General features: G+C 40.8%; 3 protein-coding genes across 3 annotated transcripts in view; 1 reads left to right on the top strand and 2 right to left on the bottom strand.

The window, feature by feature from the left end:
* Positions 1-227: 227 nt before the first annotated feature.
* On the bottom strand, positions 228-9,895 carry LOC136442198 (uncharacterized). The gene is made up of 16 exons (XM_066438935.1): positions 9,764-9,895; positions 8,748-8,851; positions 8,219-8,287; positions 7,773-7,968; positions 7,314-7,463; positions 6,721-6,852; positions 6,089-6,296; positions 5,583-5,751; positions 5,063-5,167; positions 4,388-4,626; positions 3,673-3,802; positions 3,136-3,282; positions 2,911-3,015; positions 2,513-2,707; positions 1,914-2,120; positions 228-1,299 (listed from the first exon to the last, which is right to left on the bottom strand). The coding sequence occupies exons 1-16, from the start codon at positions 9,855-9,857 to the stop codon at positions 853-855; spliced, it is 2,697 nt and encodes an 898-aa protein (XP_066295032.1). The 5' UTR covers positions 9,858-9,895; the 3' UTR covers positions 228-852.
* Positions 9,896-11,242: 1,347 nt separating this feature from the next.
* On the bottom strand, positions 11,243-20,237 carry LOC136441656 (ZZ-type zinc finger-containing protein 3-like). Its single transcript, XM_066438083.1, has 12 exons — positions 20,159-20,237; positions 17,442-18,445; positions 16,935-17,073; positions 16,190-16,334; positions 15,600-15,757; positions 15,145-15,246; positions 14,638-14,748; positions 14,026-14,184; positions 13,399-13,500; positions 13,204-13,242; positions 12,914-13,014; positions 11,243-12,309 (listed from the first exon to the last, which is right to left on the bottom strand). The coding sequence occupies exons 2-12, from the start codon at positions 18,386-18,388 to the stop codon at positions 12,153-12,155; spliced, it is 2,160 nt and encodes a 719-aa protein (XP_066294180.1). The 5' UTR covers positions 18,389-18,445; positions 20,159-20,237; the 3' UTR covers positions 11,243-12,152.
* A 200-nt stretch (positions 20,238-20,437) lies between these two features.
* The window catches only part of LOC136442103 (nucleoporin NUP188-like), a 39,991-nt gene continuing 36,781 nt past the window's right edge, over positions 20,438-23,647 (top strand). The window contains exons 1-2 of the mRNA XM_066438729.1: positions 20,438-20,470; positions 23,355-23,409. Of these exons, the coding sequence (XP_066294826.1) occupies positions 20,454-20,470; positions 23,355-23,409 (72 nt within the window). The 5' untranslated portion in view covers positions 20,438-20,453. The remainder of the gene's footprint in view (positions 20,471-23,354; positions 23,410-23,647) is intronic.

Raw genomic sequence — 23,647 nt, 5'->3', positions numbered from 1 at the left:
GAAAAACTATGCATCCCTGGAACATATCACAGCATGCAAGTAACACGCATTTCAGTACTACAGGTATCATATGTACATTTACTTGAAATGGGTAAACTGGAGCATTTCAGTAAAACTGTTAAACTTTTTCGAAGAAAACAGCATTTTCATCAAAAACAACAATTTGAAGGGCTATTGAAATTGGTCATCGGCTACTGACATGAACAAAAAGTTGTACATACAACCAGTTTTAGAAATAATATTTTAATTGCAATGCAAGTGTACAGATTCTAAATACAATGTACATTCATTTACAAAGCCAGCAGCATGTTTCTATTGCAGTTACATATACTGTAGTAAACATCGTTAATTCAATAAATAGCATAGCTAACTATAGCTAATAGTTTATATGGTGAAAGCTTTTCTTTGAAATTATACTGCAAAGCAGTTCTAAAGGATTTAATTTCCCATAAATTGACTGTGTATCCCTTACAGTTTACATGAGACATGGTCAAAGGTACTACTTACTTAGGCATGCAGCACCAAACTTAAAATTGACATAATACAGTACTGTGTCTCTCCCAACAAGATACAGTACCACCTCGAATAAAGTGACATATGGCACTTTTGCATAATTACAAAATAAAAAAATAAAAAAAACAGCACATCATTTGCATGTCGCTAATACTTACAAACAAACCTCAAAAACAAAGCATTTGTGATCCATTCCTAGAAGGTCTCGTAGATATCATTAAGCTAGCTATACTGTATTTGTCTTGCAATGACATAACTTCACAGAAGTCTTACTAATAGGTAAATAATATTGCTTTGTCAATTTTGATACATAGAATTTCTACTGTGACAACAACCAGACTAGGTTATGTTGTTTAGAGTCCCAATTTGATTTTGTGTTAGAAGCTGAAAGGCGTCCACGGACAAGAAGGAATCACTAGGTTCAGAACTGCCTGCTGCTGCTACCCCCACCAGTCCTTGTGTCTTATCGCCCAGCAACCACTGCTGTGGCATCTGGGGGTTGGCAAGTGATGACATCTGCTCCACTGTCACAGCTTGTGATTGGTTGGCAGCATCAGACACCATTTCTGAAGGCTGCTCTGATTGGTCTGCTTGCTGTGAAAGATTCAGTTGGTTTGTTGCTTGTGATTGGCTGGTGGGTGGCACCAAAGAGACTTGTGATTGGTTTATATTTCCAGTCCGTGATTGGCTGAGAGTTGAAACATCCAAGGTGGTTTGCTGATTTGATTGGCTCATCAGGTTAGCTGACTGTTCTCCATCAGTCAATGTTTCATCCACAGAAGAAGTCTACAAAAACAAACAAAAACGGATTTAAGTATATCATACAATACTTGGGCTAGTTTAGACAAGTAAAAGGTAAAGACAAAGGTAGTCCCATAGACATGTTTGAGGCCATAGGGACAGTGGGTTGTTATCCACTGTGTCTATGGCATGGTATTGGAAGGCAGAGCCCAACCCTCCTTCCACTGCCTTTTACCTCCTCAACCAAAGTCAGGTACCCATTTTTACACCTGGGTGGAGTGAGGAAAGTTGTGTTGAATGCCTTTCGCAAGGGCACAACATTGGTGGCAGGTCAGAGGATTCAAACCCAGGGCCTCTAGGTTTTTGCCAAACACCCTAACCATTACACCAACACGACATCACTTAAACAAGAAGTAGAATCAAAGAGACCAACCACACACCGTAGACAAAAAGTAGACACCCTCAAGTCAACCGTATACACACCACATTTTCAGAAAAGATGCTTTACAGATGCATAGTTCCCGTTCAGAACTTTATATTCAGGCCCACACTCAGACTAATTTCGCCTCGTGTATGGCTTTCTCGATAGTTAGGGCTCGCATGAGCACAAGTACAATGTGTCCTAATGACCAACCACACACCAACAATGTAAAACCAACCTCAAATGGTGAGTCAGTGTTCTGTGTGGAGAGTGCCACAGATCCGATGGCGAGGCCGGCTGCCGTAGTGGCCGTCTGCGGCGTGAGCGCCTGCTGGATGATCAGCGCCACCTGCTGCGGGGTCAGCTGCTGCAGGATGTTCTGGGACTGCAGGGTTTGGGACTGTAGGGGCGTGGGCAGGGTCTGGATGATCAGCTGGGTGGGCGCCTGGGAGAACACAGAGAAGTAAATATCTTACAACTGTCATAGAGGTACTTTTCATCCAGAAACTTGCATCTCAATAGTTTCAACCACAGCATTCCTAATGCCACGCAAACTTTTTAATGATATCCTTTACTTTCCCAAAATCTCCTTTGCCATGGGAGGTACAAAGACGTATTTTTTTCACAGTTTCATTACAGTCATGACATACTGTCATTTCCTTTAACAAGGCTAACAGGCCTTTCCAACTTGTGAGGTGTTTGTGCTTTGTCCCATCTGACAAAGAGAGTGAGGAAATCACATTCAGAATATCTACCAAACTCCAATGTTCTATCATTTTGAAAGAACTTTCACGAGCAGCAATGACACAGGTAACAGCATCTAATGAAATGTCTTACCTGTGAGGTGCCAGCAGTTGTCTGGTGCACCGTTGCGATGTTGACGTTGGGAGCCTGTGTGAAGTTGTAGCTGGTCAGCTGTGCCGTGTTCAGGAGGTTACCAGACGCAGCATTCTGTTGGGGCTGGGCGTTGACCAATGGCAGCGAGGTTCCCGTCAACTGGGGCTGCTGGAGTTGGATGGCCTGGTTCTGTAACTACAGTACATGCAAAAAATCATGGAAAAGACTGCATGATTTTCCTTGCAAGATTATTGCAGACATAGTATTGATGATTGTTGAAGACTAATGAGAAATGATACCTGTTGATTGAGGCTGTTCATTGTCATGAGCACTTATAGAGGAAAGAGTGCTTCCTAGTGACTTTCGAAAGAACTGCAGGAAGCTTTGAGAAGAAATACCTGTTGACCGAGGCTGTCTGTTGCGATGAGCACCTGCTCAGCAGCTGAGTTCTGCAGCACTGTCGACTGTTGTGCCACCTGGCTGCCGACATTAGCCACCTGCACCTGTAATATAGCACATATTAAACAGTGTTCTCGCCGGCATAGTCTGAGAATAGGGGGCCCCTATGCTGTGATCTGGGCAGTGAGAGGGACAGGAAAAGAAATAATGGTATTCCTACCCACCTGCAGCTGTACCGGCTGCGACACCAGCTGTCCTGACGGGTGCAGGTACTGGGGCTGCAGCACCTGGCTCTGCGTCAAGTGCAGCTGCTGCTGCGCCAGCTGTCTCTGCAGCTGCTGGATTTGCTGTTGTTGAATATTGATTTGTGCCTGCCAAAACATAGCAGGGACAAACAATTTTATTTGTTACTTCATATACATGTATGAGAATGAGGTTAGGTGTGACAGGTCGTTTGGTGAAATGTAACCAGCTGCTGCTGTGCTGCATACCAGCAAAGCTGGTGTGTTACACTGAAGGGTGGTTATACCAACAATACAGATACTAGTAAACAATTTCATCCAGCTACTATTTGTTCAGTTATTTCATATATGTGTGTGAGAATGTATAAATATTCTCATAATCATTGGGTATACCAGACTAAAAAGGATGCTTCATTTTCTCCTATACTTTTACTCTGCACTAGTCAGCTTCAGAAACTATTCAAGAGCACAGGATCTGTGCCATCTAGCAGTTTGCATCCGAACTGCAGCTGTACTCACATTAGGTGGGAGATGGCTGAAGTTGTTGGGGATCTGTGTGGCAGGGATGGTGATGGTGACAGTCTCTGACCCGGGGGTCGCCACGCCTGACATCTCCTCCTTCTTCTTCTTCTTAGGATGATCTTTCCACCTGGAGCAAATAAAAAAAGAAAATCTTTCACCTTCACTGTAGTACATGAATAATATGCTGAATTATTTGATATATCATCTTTTACCATTGCAACACATTATGCAGAGGCTTGAGTCTTTGGATATGTATCCTTCTACAGCAAGTGTTTATATGACAAACTTAATTGGTGCAGAAGTGAACTTTGGAGATGAGAATTTATCAGTTAACACTGTTGAAAGACAGAATCTAAGATATGGCATTTGTAGTTAACAGCAATCTAAGATAAATACGGAAATCCTGGCTAATCATCAAAATTAGTAGTTTATATTTACCAAAGGAAACAGTGGCTGTTTATGAGAAAATATTTTGCATTTCTATAGTTTGAGAACTTTGATCAAAGACAGCTATTTTTGAACTGCACCAACAATTTACCATTACACATAGAAGAATGCTAGTTTTCTGTACCATTTCATCAGCCAATGTTGGAGCGGCTCAGACATGACAAATTTTAGACTGGTATATCGGACCAGAGAGTTATTCAAAATTCACTCTTTCTGTATTGCATGACCACACCATTACACAAAGTAGAATACTAGTTTTCTGCACCATTTCTTCAGCCCATGTTGTGGCGGCTCCCTGTCCCCGCCCGTTCTCTTCATCTGGTCGTTGACCCTGCCGATGGTGCTGTGACTGCACCCCGTCACCCAGTTGATGAACTTGTAGCAGTTGGAGCGAGCGCCGCCCGACGGCGTCAACATTTCCGCCAGTGCCCGCCTGGCCTCGATCTGACCGGACCGGGCGCGGTCTCGCCACTGCTGTAGGAGACGGCCGTGGGTCAGCGCCATCTGTGGAAAAATGTCATAAGCACATGTGTATGTTTGTAACTTCAAGATATATGTATCACTGAATTGATAAATCTTACTGCTTCAAGTCTGCTTTAAATAAGTTAGTAATTTGCGTAACTTTTTTAAAACTTTTATTGTAACTTTGACTTTTTTTGGGGGGTTCCCCCATGGCCAGGGCACATTGAAAAGTGTTTTGTAGGCAATACGTTTCCCCTGGTGAAATAAATAAACAATTATAAACATAAATTTTTGATAGGGTCAGTTGCAACTGAAACAGATTCAACTTAGCTAAATTAAAATTAAAATGGCACCTTTTACCTGGGTAATTATATCAAGAATGAGAATGGAAGGAATAATTATAAGAGATAATGTAACATCCTATATATATATAGCCATAGGTTTTTGAACTACATTTTGTAGAAGCCCATGACCTTACCAGGACACAGTTGTCCACACAGCAGCGACTCCGGGGCAGGTCCTCTATAGACCTGAGCTGTCCCAGGGCCTCCTTCCCCTTCTGTCTCTCCTTACGTACTCCTTTCTGTGGATTATAAACACACAAAAAATGCTGCTTGACATCAGAAAAAAGACAGTCTATTCCCTCTAAACAAACAAAAGATGACCAAGGTGAGAAGCACTATTTTGTATTGCTGAGCTTCATTATATTCTACCCTGATAAAAGATTTAACCTGACAGAATGATTTATTTATTGATAACAATGGAAATTTACAACATGTACAAAGACATCCATTGATAAAATCATATATGATAAATCATGGGCTTCACCTTTGACAGCACAAAGAAACAGAAATCAAACCACAAGAAACTATGGTACATTGAAGAATGACATCATTGTTTTACATTTCACCACCCTTTATATTATAACACAAACTTCAACAACGAAATACATGGCACAGATACAAATACCGGTAATACTCAGACAGTAGACCCTGTACCTGTGGATCAGTTTTCAGCTTCTTGTGTAGGAAGTTGTTGGAGTAACAGAGGACCTTCTGTGTGGCTCTCTCACACAGCTTTATCTGTTCCCTCAGGATCTTACGGTTCTTCAAGACAAAGTCCTCGAAGGCCTGAGACTTTCTCTGACCGTTACCGAGTCCAATGTTCCTTGCCCTGTGTAGAAGTTTACAACAGAAACTTATCCTTTTAGTTCTTTGAAATTTTGCAAATACTTCCACTTTGGGAATACACTTACTGTACATGCAGAAGTTGTGAACAGCTTCTTTCTCCTTCTACAAAAAAAATCAAGTCCCTGGGAACTTGAAATTAAAAATGAAATTATAAAATTTCATCAAAAACCAAAGCTTGACATCTGAGGATTCACATCACAGGATTTACAGCTCTTTCTTATGCAAACAGATAGCTATATGTACATACACATATCACACCCAATGTCGGAAAGAATGAAGATGGAGAAGGATTGAGAAAACATTTGTTAACATACCTCTTGGACCGAGGCTGTCCCCCCGGGTTGGTGGGGTCACCAACGACCTCGTAACACTTCAGCTGACTCAGCGTCTTGGCTTCCTTCAACATCCGCAGCAGCTGATTGGCTCTCCTCCTGGACTCCTCCATGTTGCCCTCCCCGATGATGAAGTTCTGCATGCAGCCGCAGGCCTTCAGCTTGAAGTGGGGGCAGAACAGTCTCTCCGCTGCAGATATAACATTGAAGGGCACTTAAAAGTTAGTCAGGCTTTTTAAACATTGCAGAATGTTAACCATAAAAATTGCAGATGTCAATTGCTAAAATAACAGGTTGTTATTGCTGTATACATCTATCTTTAACCTTCTTAATTTTGCTGAGTTTTTCTGTAACTGATCAGTAGTTGGGTTGTAAACTGTCAAAGAATGGTATCTCCTACATAAATGAGAGTGCTATTGTAAATTGATTTCTTTTTGCAGGGACTTAATTTTGCTACATATGAGTGAAAAGGAGGGTGTATTAAGTTTGAAGTTGAAACAATACTTAAGCACAAAATCACATAGTCAAAATGTCATGAATTCCCAATGTCATGAAGAAGCTCAGTGAAAAGTGTGAAAGTAAAACTAAAGGGAACATTTCAAGATCCACAGTACCTTCGGGATCACTGAGGCCCTCTGCCAGAGACAAGGCGAACTGCTGCGCCTCCTGTAGGTACTTGGCCTTCTCGACCTCGTTGGGTAACGGCCGCTCCTTCCTCGGTCTCTTTGGACGATTAAAAGCTAGGCCTGAATAAAAATTCAAAATTACATCAATTACACCTTACATGTCAGAAAATGAGTCCAATAGTTCATTTCAGCAGTTAATTGAGACTTCTACTACTAGAGAAAGGAATGTAAGGTAGTGTCATCAATAGGACTTCTTCATGTGTTGCAAAATCAGGAAAAGATATCTGCATGTTGGTCATTATTATTTATCAGCTTACATCATACAAATATAGTAGGAAAGAAACAGGCTTTATGTAGTACTTTCTCCCTGCTGCTTAACCCAGCTTTGGTAGGTAAAAGGCTACTTCAGTGTGCTAAGGAGTGGACCGGTCATTCAGCCAACCAGATTACCAGACTGGCGGAAGACCGCCAGCAGTGGAGAGCTTTCACTGAGAGCTATGCTGCCCCGACGGCTGACTAAGCTATGGGAGAGAGTGAGTGAGTGTGCTAAATGATGTGCGTATGAACGTGATGACCCTTACCACAGGCGTTACACAGCGTCAGCATCCTGCCGGTGATGGGGTCGATCTTGTGTCGTGGGCTCGGGTTGGCGTTGGTCATCTTCGGTTTGTTCCCTCTTCGCGTTGGGTTCGTAACGTAAGGAGATTTGCACAGGTCACAACAAAATGATTCTGAAAAAAATAACACATTTGATGATAATCGTAGATACACGTTTATATAGAACAGTGACAGGACATACCAAATATCTCATATAGCTGCACCATACTTGTATGTGTAAAACACACTTCAAGCTGTACAAAATGGGAGAGAAAATGATGGCATATAAATGTACTCTAAAGTCAAAACAATCCTGTCTTAAAAGGAAAGCTACAGTGATGTGCTGTTACTCAAAAGAAATTGGTACATTTTGACAGGCTGTTGCAAGAACATATTTGTTAAAAATACAAAATCCTTTTCATACTACATGTACAGTAACACACCTGTCTCAGTATCAAAACTGCCCCTTCTTCCAGCTGACTTGCCAGGATTTGGGTTTTTCCGCGGTCTCTTTCGTTTCTTCGACACGAGCAGGTCGTTATTAGGAGACAGCGGTCTTGGCTTCCGTTTTCTTGCGCTCTTCCGTACTACGTGGTCATCGACATAGTCTGCCTGCGCCATGGATAAGAACAGGTCTCCCTTGGAAGTGGAAAGAAACAGGGATCAAATCATACTTATTTCAACAACAATGTCATGAAAATCATCACCTGATGAACTACTGACATTTCTATATACCTTCCATAGATGTCTTATAAAATTTGGAGCGTTCAAGAAAACAAGTCATAGAAAAATATATTGTCCCTTCCAAGTGATAAGGTCATACTGAAGTTCAAAAATTTGTTCCTAAAAAAAATCATTTCTAAGACATGAATATTGCAGCCAGACTTACTTGGTTGGCATGGCCTGCCAGTCCTGTGACATTCTCATCATACAAGTTCCCACTGCCTTGGTCAGCATCCTATGGGAGCAAAAACATGACCAGTTTATAAGGGAAACTGTCACAATCTTACTGGCAGTCCAGTGTTCTCGCTCAGGCAGTGTATACAGTAGGCTTTGCCACTGAGATGTTGCCAACTACAAATTAATTATGCTCTAACAGGTACTGTGCAACATTGCTAGTGGCCAGAAAGATGTCAGGTTTTGATGAATGAAATTTGGACACATTAAAGGACTTGTCAGTGAGCCCTAAGTTAAGACGCTTTTGCACTTTTGCTCCTTCAGAAGCTGGAGCACACGGAAAGCCTAATTTGTAGTGTTTTGTAAAGCTTTTACTTTTTCTTATGACAGTTTTATGACTGATTTGTCTGTTTTATGATAGTGGATGTCATAAGTTAGGGCCCTCCCCGTTATGTCCATGTCTAAAGTCTATAACCCAGTCAGTAGTTGCAGCACAGTCAACAAAACCCATGACTGCTGACCTCTCCTGTGTGGTTCCCATCACTGTTGGAGATGTCGTACTCCGAACCGTCCTCGCTGCTGCCGAACACGTGTGCTTCTGTCATCGCTTTCTTCAACGGATCATCTGCAACAACAAGTTTGTGATATCAATCCATTTATTTGGTATGGGAAATCAAATTGTGCTATTATTTGCTACGGCCGCGTGGCCGGTCCGGACAGTGCTTGGATGGGGGACCAACCAAGGACGTCCGGATTGCTGTAGCCTCACGAAGCTTTCCACCAAATGTCTTCCGGGAGGGACGTAAAACGGGGGTCCCGTGCTCGAGGAGGTGCCTCGAACACGTTAAACAGCCTCATTACCCTACACATTGGGTACCTGCCTGTGGCACTGGCTGCAAATACACCTGATAGTATTATTATTATTATCATAATATAACCAAGGAAATCTTCCAAGTGAAGAAAGTGACAATATTGCAATATCAACTAATAAAACATGACTTTGAAAGTTTGGAATTGGAAATATATCAAGTTTTCTAACTGGAAGTTTATTTTTGTTAAAAAAATAATAAGAATTTTTTCTCCTTTCCTGAGAGACGGAAAAATTAGATTTTTTTCTTACAACCCAGGTTTTACATCAACTGGTTTTCAGCGCCCCCTAGCAGATATGGAGTTCGCTGCACCTGAAATTAGAACAGAAGTGGCAGCAGGTTCGGAAACGCAACCCGCCACTTGAACTCAAATATTTGTTACGTCTAACGGTCTGTCATCAAGCACGTTTGGTGCTGTCTTTAAGTCTAAAATAATTGTAGTCCTTTATAGACATTCTGATATGCCACCGTAAAGCACGGCAAAGTTGAGTCTCCCGCCATCCACCCACACACTGATGAGCGCATGGGAGAATTCGCATCAGCGAAACTAAAAATGAAAGGAGAAAATGCATTTCCATACCACGAGGCAGCACACATTTCTGCGCGATCTAGAAAAGCTGGACAAGACTGACACCCTAACATCATGCCGATGACTTCTTCGTTCTTACCCTCATAGGCAGATGGGGTTGTTGTGTCTGTCAGACAAGAGGAAACTGCCAATGCGCCATCATCACCCAGGCAAAAACCCTCCGCGGACGCCATTTTTAGGTTCTCTTTACCTCCCCAACATTGACACCTCATGAATAATTAATTACCTTCTCATATGTCATTGGCTATAAGTCACGTGATATGAGCGTTGAGGACTATTCCATTAGATAGCCATGGCGGGGGAGGGCTGGTTAAAGGCCACAACAATTAAATTTTTTGTTTCGCGGAATTTGGCGGAAAATAAATGGAGTGAGTAGCAAAAAAACAACAAGTTTCAAAACTTTATCCAGTTGCTTGAGTAATTATTTTTGGCGTAACAAGTAATAGGCCCAAATGCTAACGTTACCACGAGAGCCACAAAGTCGTTTCAAATTATGCATTGATAAATGGACTTTCCTCCACAAATGTCATCATTTCATTACTTTTGACTGATTTGACAATTAACTGTAATGAATACGTACTAGTAAGTTGTCCCTTTGGCTTTTGAGCAGATCTGAAGTTGAAATGGCTGTCATTTTCTTAGCAAACAAGGTAACATATGACAGTCCTGGCTCTGGCTTTTGAACAAAGTCTTCAACACTTGTGTATTCCTGACAAATACAATTAATTGAATGCTGCACATGGTAACATTGTTTATTCTTCAGTGTATGGGATAGGTGCAAATTAATTGAAAACTTGATTACTATAATCATAAATACCATGAAGGGGGGGTATTATTTTCCATTTGTATGAAAAGTCCTGTGTGCTGCATTTCGTCCAATGTAACAAAATGTAATCTAATTTTGTACAATGTAACATTACCTTTTACCTAACAGACCATGTCCTGAAGAATGGAATGTGATATAAAGGTACCATATTAAATCTGTAGACCTCCATGTACTTGATACTCCCTGTGTCAATAGACCCATCCTATCTATCACTAGCAGTTCAACCAATGATGGCATGGCAATATTTAAGAGATTTGACCGATGAGAGAGTGGCTGCATTTCCTTCAAATGTGTGCAGTCATATGATTTTATTTCTCATTTCTACATTTTCAGGGAGGTGGGAAGGGATATGGGATCGGTCTATCATACAGTACAGCCTCTAGCAAAAGAAACACAACACACATAGGAGTTCGAGTACACTAATGATAAATTTCTCCATCTAACATTACAGTTTTGCTGGCCAGTTTTTTCTCTTCTCTACTTTCTCTTTATTTGTGCATACTGTCTATTCAAGGCCTAGGGAAGTTAGTGAAAATATCAAGAAAGATTATCTTTAAACAAAGACATTTAACCATACAGTGAATCGGATAAAGGACAAAATACATCAGAAGGAGGTCAAAGGTTAGAGGAGCGACAGAATGGAGATATCATGGACAGATCTCACATTAGCATAACACATACAGAACACCTGCAATTAATACTACAAAGGAATCATTACATGCCAACTTCATGAATTGAATGTCAGTATATCAAATACATCTGTGGAAATTATTGGCCTATGCCCGATACATCTCTAAGTTTGTACTTTTGGTATAATCAATAATAACGGATTTACCACTGACAAAGAAAAGCAGGTGACACATATCATACCAAGCAACTCAACACTTAACTCACACTTGTCAAATATGGATGTATTGAAGAGAAACATTAAGTTAACAGTTTAATTCAAATTAGATTTTTAGATACATAAAATACAGTTTTCTATTTCCTTGTTGTAAAGATTGTATGGCCCTTCAAAATACTCCAAAAGTTTTCACAGACTTTGTAAAAAATTCAGAATTATACAAAGGAAAATGTTACAATAGACTACTGGTAGTACTTCATTTTTCAACACAGTTAATACAAATACACAACTCTGTTTGACCTTAATGGGGCATTAATTGCACTAATGTATTCACTTTGGAGAAACATAATTCAGAAATAACAGTAAAAATGACACAAGATGGCACCACTATCTTACATACTACATTTAAGTTTTTGTGTTGATTACATACATTCATTTCAAATATAGATGCTGGATTGAGAAAAGACTCCATAATACCACAGCGACACTGTAAATTGATTCCCTGACAAATTAGTGTAACTTGATAGGTTAGCTAGTTGGAAACCTAACTTGAAGGGGAACCATACAAAGTCTCTAGTTCTGACAACACCTTGCTGTGGTATTACAGTAATACAAAGGGCTACATTGTGAATAGTTTATACAGGAATTTGATAAGGTAGCTGGGTGAATCTGAACAGCAAGAGAGTACTCCTGCCAGCCCTGTCGTTAAATGTAACATCCCAAAGTGCAGCTATCACCACCAATGAAATTTGGGATTGTGGAACTGTACATTGTTCAATAGGGGGGTGGGGGGTTAGGTCAGGAGGTGGAGGGAAAGTAATTTGGGTCGAGGTAGTTGTAGTCTCCAGTCTTGACGGAGAAGCGTGTATAGTCCATGTCCATGTACGTTTGCTCGGACATGTGGGAGATGGGCTCCAACCGGTGCCACGACTTGTGCACTTCTGTCTCATGGTCACTGCAATACAAGAAAGAGTTGGTGAAGACATTCAACAAAACTCTCTTACAGGAAGCCTACTGTTTAAGCTGTGACATTCATATCAATTTCGTACACAAAAAGGAGCATAAAAACTTATTGGCAAGCTGGGAGAAATATACTGTAACTGTAACTTTCTTCTAATATCCAATCAGATGTTTGGGTGTAAAATCGTGACAATTTCTGACGGGACCCCAAGATCTGATTGCAGAGCCACCCAGGTGAAAACCATTATGACTTCACCCCTGAAGATGGTTTTCTTCTTTATCTTAGGCCGCACCAATTTAATTTCTTCGTTGACAGATTTTTATTTTCCAAAAAAAAAAAAATTTTAGAAAAAAAAAATCATGAAAACAGAAGGCTGGCCCAGGCTTCTGTTTTCATGAATTTTTTTTTTCTAGAATGTTTTTTTTTTTTTAAATAAAAATCCGTTAACCAAGAAATTAAATTGGTGTGGCCTTACAAGAATTGTTTTACAGCAACAGCTATTAGGTCACTGAAATCATCATTCTGCCAAGACATCTGATGATGAAGTGGTCTATCTTGATCACAGTAACAATGTTAAGAATGATACATAAAACCCTACCAGTCCACACAGTCCTGGCAGAAGTCCACAGACCCATCAGTAGGACAGTCCAGACAGTGCCACCTCACCCCCATGATAGGGTCACACTCACAGCGATCACACTACCAGGGAAAAAAGAACATTCAAACATCATTGTTTGAAAAAATAAGAAACTAAAAAAAAACTAAACTTTGCTTTAGAGATGTCAGACATTAATGGGAATGTTTGAACATGGAAATTGTGACATGAATTGCGGGTTAAGTTGCTGAAAGTTCAAAAGACTGAGAAAGCAAAGGAACAAAAGGTCTTACCCTGTATCCTACATGTTGGGTTATTCCCAGGGACTCTTCCTGTAAGGAATTGTCAAAACATAAGCAAAAGAAAGTATGACTCTCCAGATCAAATTCTACACTCTTATTTCCAGGTAGGTTGTATTCGTTAAAGATGTATCATACAAGAGTACAGCTATTGGGTAGACATCTTCCTTGAAGGGGTTCAAAAGTTACCTGCTTCCTTCTCCGTTCCTTGGCCATCTTGAGACGTTTGAGCCTCATGAGTTCCCGATAGTCCTCTGTCTGTCTCAGCTCTACTGGTACACTCTCATCATCCTGGAAGGAGAATTGAGATTATACAAATGTATGATAAGAAGTCCTGTAATCTTGGTACTTTTGTGGTAGATTTTTGTTTGTAGTTCTCACAGTGACCTACTTGTATACACTGTAAAGAGCAGTGAATACAAGGCATTATCTTTGCATCTCCTGTGTAAAAGTGACAATTTGAGTGACTTATATATATATATATATATATATATATATATATATATATATATATATATATATATATATATATATATATATATATATATATATATATATATATATATATATATATATATATATAATATATATATATATATATATATATATATATATATATATATATATATATATATATATATATATATATATATATATATATATGGTAATGCATTTATCAAGCCAATAATAGTTACTTCATACATATATTTGGCTACTGTCTATAACAATGTAGCAACTGATAAAAAAATCTATGCTAGACAAAGATAAAGTATGTGGAAATTTTGCATTTTTGTACATGAAGACATCCTGACTTACCGACACATCCTCCATTTCCTGTTCCCAGTCGAATTGGCTTGTTGATTGGCTGGTGCTGTCGTCGTCGTTGTCGGACATGTAGACAGGCGGCAGGTGTGACGCCATGAACGTGGAGGGTTGGCACAGGGCCTGCCGGAACATGTCGTTTCTACGATATTTCTGTTGGTAAAAATGTCACAAAAAGTTGAATTTTCCTCATGACATGGGATTGATATTTAGTGTGTAGCATATGTTGCTTGTGCTTCAGTTCCAAAAATTGACCTATCTTGGCAAATGAATCAATGACTATACATATTAAAGGAGAAACAGATAAACTGGCATACACACGTATTTTCCCATCACAAGCACTTCATGGACATCTGTGAAATACCACTCTGAGGGGACCAATAAAATCTGGTCTATATGGACAGGTGGTCACTATAGACTGGATTTTAATGCTCGTGTGACTGTCTATGGGAAATAGTATTCAAGGGGCCACATTGGCCAGGTAGTGCTCATGTAGAGGTGGTCACGTTTGACTGTGCATCTCTTTAAGATCACTGACCAATGACATTATAAAGGCAGACAGCTGTTTTGAATGTGTACATGTATACGACATGCTTCGCCACCTACCATGAATGGTAACTTTTTACTGAAGGTGTGATTGTTGGCTGGCATCCTGCCGGGTATGGGGAGACCTGCCTTGGCCAGCTTGATGAAATATTTTTGTACACGACTGGCAACCTGCAGCAAAACAAATGTGTCAGAGCAATTAAGGAGGTTTAATCTTGATTAAACCTCCTTGGTCAGAGGGAGGCAGAGAAAACTGTCACCGGTTTAACCTTTAGCACACTGAAGTAGCTGTTTGGTACCCAATTCCCTATTGGTTACAGAGTTAGGCAGCAGGGAGAAGGTTAAGTAAAGTATTTGCAACAAGCTGATCTAGTAAAACACATACATGTAGTAAGATTGAATATGGAAACTGTACAGCCAGTATTCAAGGAATGGTACCAAGAGCATCCAAGAGCTGATAAATGCAGAGATTTTGAATTGATGAAAAACAGAAGAAGTAAATTGTTTCCCATGGTAAGCTGTTTCGTTTTCCCTTGTACACATGAGTTATTTGTTTATTTCTCTCACCTGTTTGGATGTCCTATTCCCCAGGGCCTCTGCGATCTTCTGCCACCTGCGAGCCTCGATCTCCTCAGGTGGGAACACATCAAGCAGGTACTCCAGCTTTCTCTGTCAAAGGAACAAAGACCATTTGTAATACCCGTTCACTACTTAAACTTCAGGCAGTTCCTGGTAGAACTGGTAGGTGGCTCTTATGACAAGCCTGCTGCAACAACAACTCTTAAATGGGGAACTGTGTTGGTTTTATGAAACCTCGCATTCTGCAATTCTTGTTGGAAAGGGAAAAGAAAACTAATGACTTTCATGGGATTTTTTTGTTCATGATATTTTTGTGTCTCCTCCTACAACAGAAAAAGAAAACATAACCCAAAACAAGGCCACCAGTACATGGAAAAATACCATCTTTTATGAAATCTAAAAAACTGTTGTATAACCCAGATATTTTATTTCTGTAGCCGTACCTGTTCTTCCGTGGTCCACAGCTGGTTGAAGGTGGCAGGTTTGGAGGGTCCCCTGAGCCGACCCCTGACGACCAGTGGTCCACCCTCCCCTCGACTGGTACCCTGCTGAGAGCTGCCCTCTCCGTAGTTGGACGCACTGTCTGATGACGTGATGGTTGCTGTGGATATGCAAAAATGACATCACATGTAGTAATGGTAATCATCATTTTTTTTAAAAATGGTAATAATATAGCCAATAGATGGAACATTGGGCTTTCTACTTGTAAATTGATACCTGTCTTTCTTTTGAATCTGTGAATGTATCCGTAGAAAAATTGGCAATTTTGCCATAAAGAGTAGGCCCATTGTCAAATCTCCCAAGATTGTAACAGTAGGCCTTTTCTTTCTTATAATATGTACACCAAAAGGTGTGATTATCTACGAATATGTGGTGAGGTGACTAAAGAATAAAGTAGATGTATTTTAAACTATAGAAGACAAACATTAAAAAAAAAGGCAACTGTGAGCCCATACCAAACATCTGCTTGGAGATTACCAAGCAGATGTAATATTGTTAATGTAATCAGTCAGGGACCAGCTGTACTACAGACCTTCGGGCTGCCTCTTGGTGCGTGTGAGGTGTCTCTTGGCTGGCATGAAGAGACTGGGGTCCACCTTCCCCACCCAGCCTGCATAGTTCTCCCACTGGATCGACGGCAGGTTCAAGATGTTCTGAGACCTCGGCAGAGAAACAGCCTGGAAAAACATACACAAATTCAACTTAGCTCTGGGAAACAAAACTTCACATAACTATGTGCCCAAGTTTGATGACAAAGATGTAGAGCTGTGAACCGGTACACTGTACCGATACAGTACCGGGTACAATCAATTAGGTACAGGGGATGGCCACTTTGACAGATAGAATTACTATGAAATAAGTTAAATTAAATAAAGCCACATCTATACTATACTCCAGCACATAAAACACATTTGAAAGGCTGGAGTCAAATTTTCATCTGCGTTTTCATAAAAATAATACCTAGCACAAAAAAATATTACATGTTTTACCAGTTCAAACATGCTTTTGTCCTTAATCTACCATTTTCTGAACAAGGAGTTTAGGTCCAGGTACAGGTCCGGACCTGAACCTAAACCTGTGTACCTGTACCTAAAATTTGTTTAGGTACATGGCGCTAAAAAGATGGTACTGATACTCAAAAAACAGAATTCTATCTCCTGGCGGCTCACTTACCACTTTTTCTGATCCCAACTTGTGGGATTTCAACATTGTACCACTATGCATATATGGGTAACAGAAATGTTATGCTATGATAGTATCAAAGACCCTTTGCTTACATTGCACTGAAGTTTCTCAACAAAGTCAACAGGATCTTTCAGGGCCTCCTCCTCCTTTACAGCCAGTCTGTCAATATCCTGCACTGCCTGGGAACGTTGTGCCTCCAACATGACCAGTGTCTTCAACATGAGGTGGTACCTGGACACAAACACATAATGACTATGTAGAAGAGACCTCTTGCAGGAAGTGTAGGTACTGCAATGCACCTTACCTTATGTCTTCCTGGATGTATGGGATTTTTGACAAGAAAAAAATCTGTGTGAACAAAGAATATTGTGTTCTACCTTAAGAAAATATTAGTTGTATTATGATCGTAAATAGGTTCTAAAACTATCAGTTGTAAAGTTTATTATCTCGTACATGTAATAATGAATAGTGCCCCCCTCCCCCTTTATCTGGTAAAACTATTTTGACCGGTTTCAGTTTCAAGATCACCATCATGATTTCAATGGAAAGTCTGATTCAAACTATTCTAGGTAGCCAGAAAGTACTACGTAAACACTTACTCCTTGTTGTCTTTTAAAGCTACATGGTCTGACTCAAAGTAGAATGGTTGTGAATAGTCCTCATTGTCCAATTTCCTATAGTCAACAGTGGGAAAGGAATCTTCCACTTGTTCCTCTTCTTTGGACTCACTGTCCCCTCCTGAAGCATGTGCCTTCCCTTGGTCCTGATTCACTACTTCTCCCTGGTCACTGTTTCTAAAAGATGAGTTCAGTTCTGAGCTGCCTGATGATGTGTCCTTGTGTTTGCATTGGCTGGTGCCTGTGCTAGTCTGTGTTCTACATTTACATGAGTGTTTTGTCTGTTCGGATCCTGACGACAAGGAAGGTCGTCCGGATTCGTCCTCAGTGTTTGTGGTGCTACAGGCTATGTGGTTCCCGCAGACAGGTGTTTTCCCACAGCTGCTGCAGGTGCCCGCAGATGGCTCACTGGAATCAGAGGGTTTGACAGAACCTGATGAAGAGCCATTCATACCATTCTCTACCTTCCCGTCAACATTATTCTTAGCTTCCTGTGTCGTGGTCTCTGCTTTAGAGTCTGAGTCAAAGCTTTCGTTCAAGTTTCGCCTGACACGTTTGGGGTTGGGCGAGGACGCCTGGACGGGAGAGACCTCCTCTCTAGTCCGAGCACATTTTGGCGACTGGGCAGCCTTCCCACTCTCATTTCTCGTTCTCGGACTTGTCCTGGGTTTTGGGCTGGCGTTCTTGCTAGTAGCAGCAGTTTGTCGCGCACCTGATTGTCTCGTGCTCTGCTCGTCCACGCTCGCGGATGAGGCAGTGGACGTCCTTCGTAACCGTGGTGAGCCATTGTTAGAGGAGCTGGGGCTAACCTCGCCACTAACCGTACGCGACCGCAGAATCCGTCCCTGGGAATTGTTGCCTTTGGCAGGAGAGTTTTTGCTGCCCCGAGTCCCTGCCTTGTTGGGGCTGTGAGTAGATTTGGGCCTCATACTCTATTTTTGGTGGTGCTTCATGGATACATGGAACTTGAAGAGAAAGTCAAAATTCTGAAAGAAAACAGACAAAAAAATCACTCAAAACATGTTTTCACTCAAAACACTTTTTCATGCCTTTTTAATATAAAAATAACATAACGGAATCAAAATCTGTAATTCTTAACTATACATAATGATTTTGCTTTCTATCACATGAAATGCGTCCTAATGATTTCACAAAAGTTAATCCAGTGTATGCATGTTTGGACTATTGCAAAATGACATGGGACAAGTCTAAGGTGTTCACTTCCTCTTTTTAGAAATCTTGTGACTTCTGCATGCTTTGCCTGAACCAAAAATCAAACTGTGATTGCTTGGTAAAAACCAACAAAAAGGATTTAAAATACAACTTTCTGGGCCATTTTTATTGGTCAGAAATTACCCGCAATGGCAGCCTTTCTAGTGCTGAATTGAAGCAGGGTTTACAGGTTTCACATAATACACAACATATACATATACATATCTTATCCACACTTGCATTATGTGGAATCGCGCCACCAGGTGACCTCAATACAACCTTCCCCAACCGAAGTCAGGTACCCATTTACATCCGGGTGGAGTGAGGAAAGTCGTGTAAAGTGCCTTTCCCAAGGGCACAAGATCGGTAACACGACAGGATTAGAACTCGGGACTCTTGGTTCTGAGCCGAACGCTCTGCCGTTGCGCCACACGACCCCATTCATTTCATTACTTTGCTTTTTGCAACTTTGACAATCCAAAAAATAAAACCTTACCTAATCAGTGTTTAATTCATATCTGGCACCAACTTCCTTTTAGTCATGACTTTCAGTATGATGCTAGATATTCTAGATCTTTTCTATTGTATTCATAATTCCAACCATAATTTCCAAAACTTGATAACTCCTATGCCAGGTGTCCAGTATGTATATCTTATGGAATGCATATGAATATTACAAAAAGGTTCACACATAATGGCATATCCCACGACAGGTGTATTTCTTCTACATCTGCCAACGATAACTTAAAGTAGAGCCACCAGGTAGAATCAAAGACACAATGTTGTTTGTCACTTTGTCAATTTTTTGATAGATTTTCTTTCTTTTGTTTGGAAACATTATGATCACATCAGAAACTATGCATCTATACATGACTTAGTTTTCCTGAAAATAAGATATGCAAGAATTATCAATGAGTACAATTACAAAGAACTAAATGCTCTTGAATATAGTTGTGACTTTGTGCCAATTTTTATATATTGTTATTTGGCAATTTGTTCCAACAACATTGAAGCATGTTATCTCTCAATGTGATGCAAAATAAAGTCGTATTTTGTAAATCACAAATCATAACATGTACTTTATTTAAGTGCCATGTAAACAAATAAATAACAAACAAACACGCCCATGAGTTGACAAGCACCTTTACCACATTTTTCTAGCAACGTTCTATTAAGTGTTAAGGTTGAAATTTTCATGAATATATGGCATTAAGTATGAACTACAAACAGGAAACAAACAAAACACACGCTGGACTGTTGGGCCGCCATGGGCCTAGGAGTGATCAAGCATGCAGAGCACCGCCCGGGAAGGGTGGGGGGCGGACAACAACAAGAAATACAACTCTTACACCCGCGTTTGGGGCCGTCGCGAGTTCCGTATACCCCGTAATAGATAGAAAATGACCCTTTCTATGGAACCTGTGGACCAGTATTGCACGGAAAGCGATATTTATGGTGAAAATTTAAATCTCTGCTCCCATACTCACATTCCCGCCGCCATACCAGCTTCAGGTCAGAGGTGAAACCGTACTGAGGGATGCCATTAATGGCACAGTCCACTGTGAAAATATAGGTTGAAAAATATTTCATAGTAAAAATTAAATTAATCATTTATCGATTTAGTAGGAATTATGTTGATATTAATATACTTAATAAATGTAAGTACTAGGTTGTAGTTATGTTTTATAGATTTGTTTACTTTTACGGTTAATCTTATAGTTCAACTACAAAGATTTTCTCCCTACATTTACATTTGAAATATTCCATAGCGGTAAACTCAAAATGGCGGCCTTAGTCGGGTGAGTTGGTAAATTCATGTGTTTTTCCGTGGATTTAGAAGCTAAAAGTCGTCTATTGGTTGTAAAGTTAGTCAGATTTGGTGTAAATATAAGTATTTTATATGATGTATGAGTCAAGTGTCTGTGGATGGCTTCTATACTGAGTAATTTCAATTAAACCATCGAGTTCACGTGTTCGGACCAGTCTGGTTTCAAGTTGAGGTAGCAGAACACAGTTTTCGGCCTATGGGGGTTTCCATAGTTAAGGACCCCAAAGTGACCCACATCGACGTGGATAAAACCATAGTAGGGTCCCCTACAAAATCACGACAAACGAATATGTTGAAGTCGAGGGTACGATCTACAAAATAAGTGAAAACCAAAAAAAGTTATGGTTTTTTAACAATTTGACGGCCACTTTGATATGGGGTCATGCGGGGTCATGCGGAAGTGAAGCCGACTCACCTCGGCAGGCAGCTGCAAAGGTCACGCGCATTTATACGCCGAATGGGAAAACTTCACAATCTCATTCCTACCATCTGAAAGCCCACTTATTAAACTGCCATACAGTAAAGTTCGTGCCTCGCTGGCATTCACGTCAACGTTTTTACACACGGTTCAAGGTTTAGGGCGCACTATTTTCTTACCGCTACGTCACAGACTCCGGGGGTCGCGGCGAAATACTGTGTACTCATACCTTAACACAACTTGAACTTGACTTTTTTTCCATTCAATCAATAAAACAAGTCAAGCTGGAGATTTGTACCAAATTTTAGCTCAGGAATCCGAATGGTTGTTGAGATATTGCCAACTTTGCTCTTTGGCGCCCTGCATAGGTGTAGGCCCCGTACATGGCCTATCTGAGGGGCGGTTTAGTGGTCTCGCTATCTGGACAAATTTAATATTCTGCTTAACTTTTTGTTCTGAAAAGAGTTCATCGGTTCATATGCTAACGTTCTGAGTCATTTAGAGTTGGGTTTAGGTTTAGTTGCGCCAGAAAAAGGGGGGGGGGGAAGACGCGTCTCGGGCCAATGCCACTTCCACGCCAAGTCCCATAGTTAAGCATAGGAAGGCGCTTATAGTGGCCGTTGCCATGGTTACGGCGGTTTGACGGTGAAAACAACTGGTGCATTCCATGTGAACCAACGCCAATGGTTGATATATCATGCAAATTCGGCGGTATATAACGTCGTTGGCCCATAAATGGCCAATTCCAGATATGGTTCAAGGTAGCAGAACACAGTTTTCGGCCTATGGGGGTTTCCATAGTTAAGGACCCCAAAGTGACCCACATCGACGTGGATAAAACCATAGTAGGGTCCCCTACAAAATCATGACAAACGAATATGTTGAAGTCGAGGGTACGATCTACAAAATAAGTGAAAACCAAAAAAAGTTATGGTTTTTTAACAATTTGACGGCCACTTTGATATGGGGTCATGCGGGGTCATGCGGAAGTGAAGCCGACTCACCTCGGCAGGCAGCTGCAAAGGTCACGCGCATTTATACGCCGAATGGGAAAACTTCACAATCTCATTCCTACCATCTGAAAGCCCACTTATTAAACTGCCATACAGTAAAGTTCGTGCCTCGCTGGCATTCACGTCAACGTTTTTACACACGGTTCAAGGTTTAGGGCGCACTATTTTCTTACCGCTACGTCACAGACTCCGGGGGTCGCGGCGAAATACTGTGTACTCATACCTTAACACAACTTGAACTTGACTTTTTTTCCATTCAATCAATAAAACAAGTCAAGCTGGAGATTTGTACCAAATTTTAGCTCAGGAATCCGAATGGTTGTTGAGATATTGCCAACTTTGCTCTTTGGCGCCCTGCATAGGTGTAGGCCCCGTACATGGCCTATCTGAGGGGCGGTTTAGTGGTCTCGCTATCTGGACAAATTTAATATTCTGCTTAACTTTTTGTTCTGAAAAGAGTTCATCGGTTCATATGCTAACGTTCTGAGTCATTTAGAGTTGGGTTTAGGTTTAGTTGCGCCAGAAAAAGTGGGGGGGGGAAGACGCGTCTCGGGCCAATGCCACTTCCACGCCAAGTCCCATAGTTAAGCATAGGAAGGCGCTTATAGTGGCCGTTGCCATGGTTACGGCGGTTTGACGGTGAAAACAACTGGTGCATTCCATGTGAACCAACGCCAATGGTTGATATATCATGCAAATTCGGCGGTATATAACGTCGTTGGCCCATAAATGGCCAATTCCAGATATGGTTCAAGGTAGCAGAACACAGTTTTCGGCCTATGGGGGTTTCCATAGTTAAGGACCCCAAAGTGACCCACATCGACGTGGATAAAACCATGATAGTAGGGTCCCCTACAAAATCACGACAAACGAATATGTTGAAGTCGAGGGTACGATCTACAAAATAAGTGAAAACCAAAAAAAGTTATGGTTTTTTAACAATTTGACGGCCACTTTGATATGGGGTCATGCGGGGTCATGCGGAAGTGAAGCCGACTCACCTCGGCAGGCAGCTGCAAAGGTCACGCGCATTTATACGCCGAATGGGAAAACTTCACAATCTCATTCCTACCATCTGAAAGCCCACTTATTAAACTGCCATACAGTAAAGTTCGTGCCTCGCTGGCATTCACGTCAACGTTTTTACACACGGTTCAAGGTTTAGGGCGCACTATTTTCTTACCGCTACGTCACAGACTCCGGGGGTCGCGGCCAAATACTGTGTACTCATACCTTGACAAGTGAGATCATGACAAATATATTTTATACCTAACGTTTGTGTTCATGATCAGGATAGCTCAGAGAGTAATGAGCATATTCACAGCATTTTGGGTGTATGTTATATGCTGATAACCTTTGCCCTAAGCCCAAGGCACTAGTGATTAAATATTGTTTAAAATATCGTATTCTTGTCTTGGCTCTAGGTCTGGCCGTGAACTTTGGCAGATCATCACTGGGCAGTCTTTCCTACGCAGTCAGGTATTTTGATTTTTGAACAATATCTTTAAATTGTAACTGATGTACTTATTATTGTAACAATATACTGAATAGTGAATGACAAAGAGTGTTAGGATACCCCGAAACATTTCACTTTTTCTTGCAATTGTATCTAGTTCCAGGTTACTGTTTCAGTTGACAGTATTCTGTCTTTGTTCATGAACAAATGATCATGATCATCTAATTCTGTTAACAGAAATTGTATTTAGTAAAGAACAGG

The sequence above is a fragment of the Branchiostoma lanceolatum genome, chromosome 9 (genome assembly GCF_035083965.1).
Source record: "Branchiostoma lanceolatum isolate klBraLanc5 chromosome 9, klBraLanc5.hap2, whole genome shotgun sequence".
NCBI lineage: Eukaryota > Metazoa > Chordata > Leptocardii > Amphioxiformes > Branchiostomatidae > Branchiostoma > Branchiostoma lanceolatum.
Note: the sequence above shows the minus strand (reverse complement) of the source record. Positions and strands in the feature narration are given on the sequence as shown.

What these genes read in the sequence shown, in the direction of transcription:
- LOC136442198 (XM_066438935.1), bottom strand. Translation starts at nt 9,857, where the DNA reads ATGGCGTCCGCGGAGGGTTTTTGCCTGGGTGATGATGGCGCATTGGCA. An exon ending in TGGCAGGCCATGCCAACCAA is followed by an intron (nt 7,969 to 8,218) that starts GTAAGTCTGGCT and finishes TCCACTTCCAAG; the next exon opens with GGAGACCTGTTCTTATCCAT. An exon ending in CGCAGCCGGTACAGCTGCAG is followed by an intron (nt 3,016 to 3,135) that starts GTGGGTAGGAAT and finishes GCTATATTACAG; the next exon opens with GTGCAGGTGGCTAATGTCGG.
- LOC136441656 (XM_066438083.1), bottom strand. Translation starts at nt 18,388, where the DNA reads ATGAGGCCCAAATCTACTCACAGCCCCAACAAGGCAGGGACTCGGGGC. An exon ending in AGGAAATGGAGGATGTGTCG is followed by an intron (nt 13,501 to 14,025) that starts GTAAGTCAGGAT and finishes TTCTCCTTCCAG; the next exon opens with GATGATGAGAGTGTACCAGT. An exon ending in CCCAACATGTAGGATACAGG is followed by an intron (nt 13,015 to 13,203) that starts GTAAGACCTTTT and finishes TTTCCCTGGTAG; the next exon opens with TGTGATCGCTGTGAGTGTGA.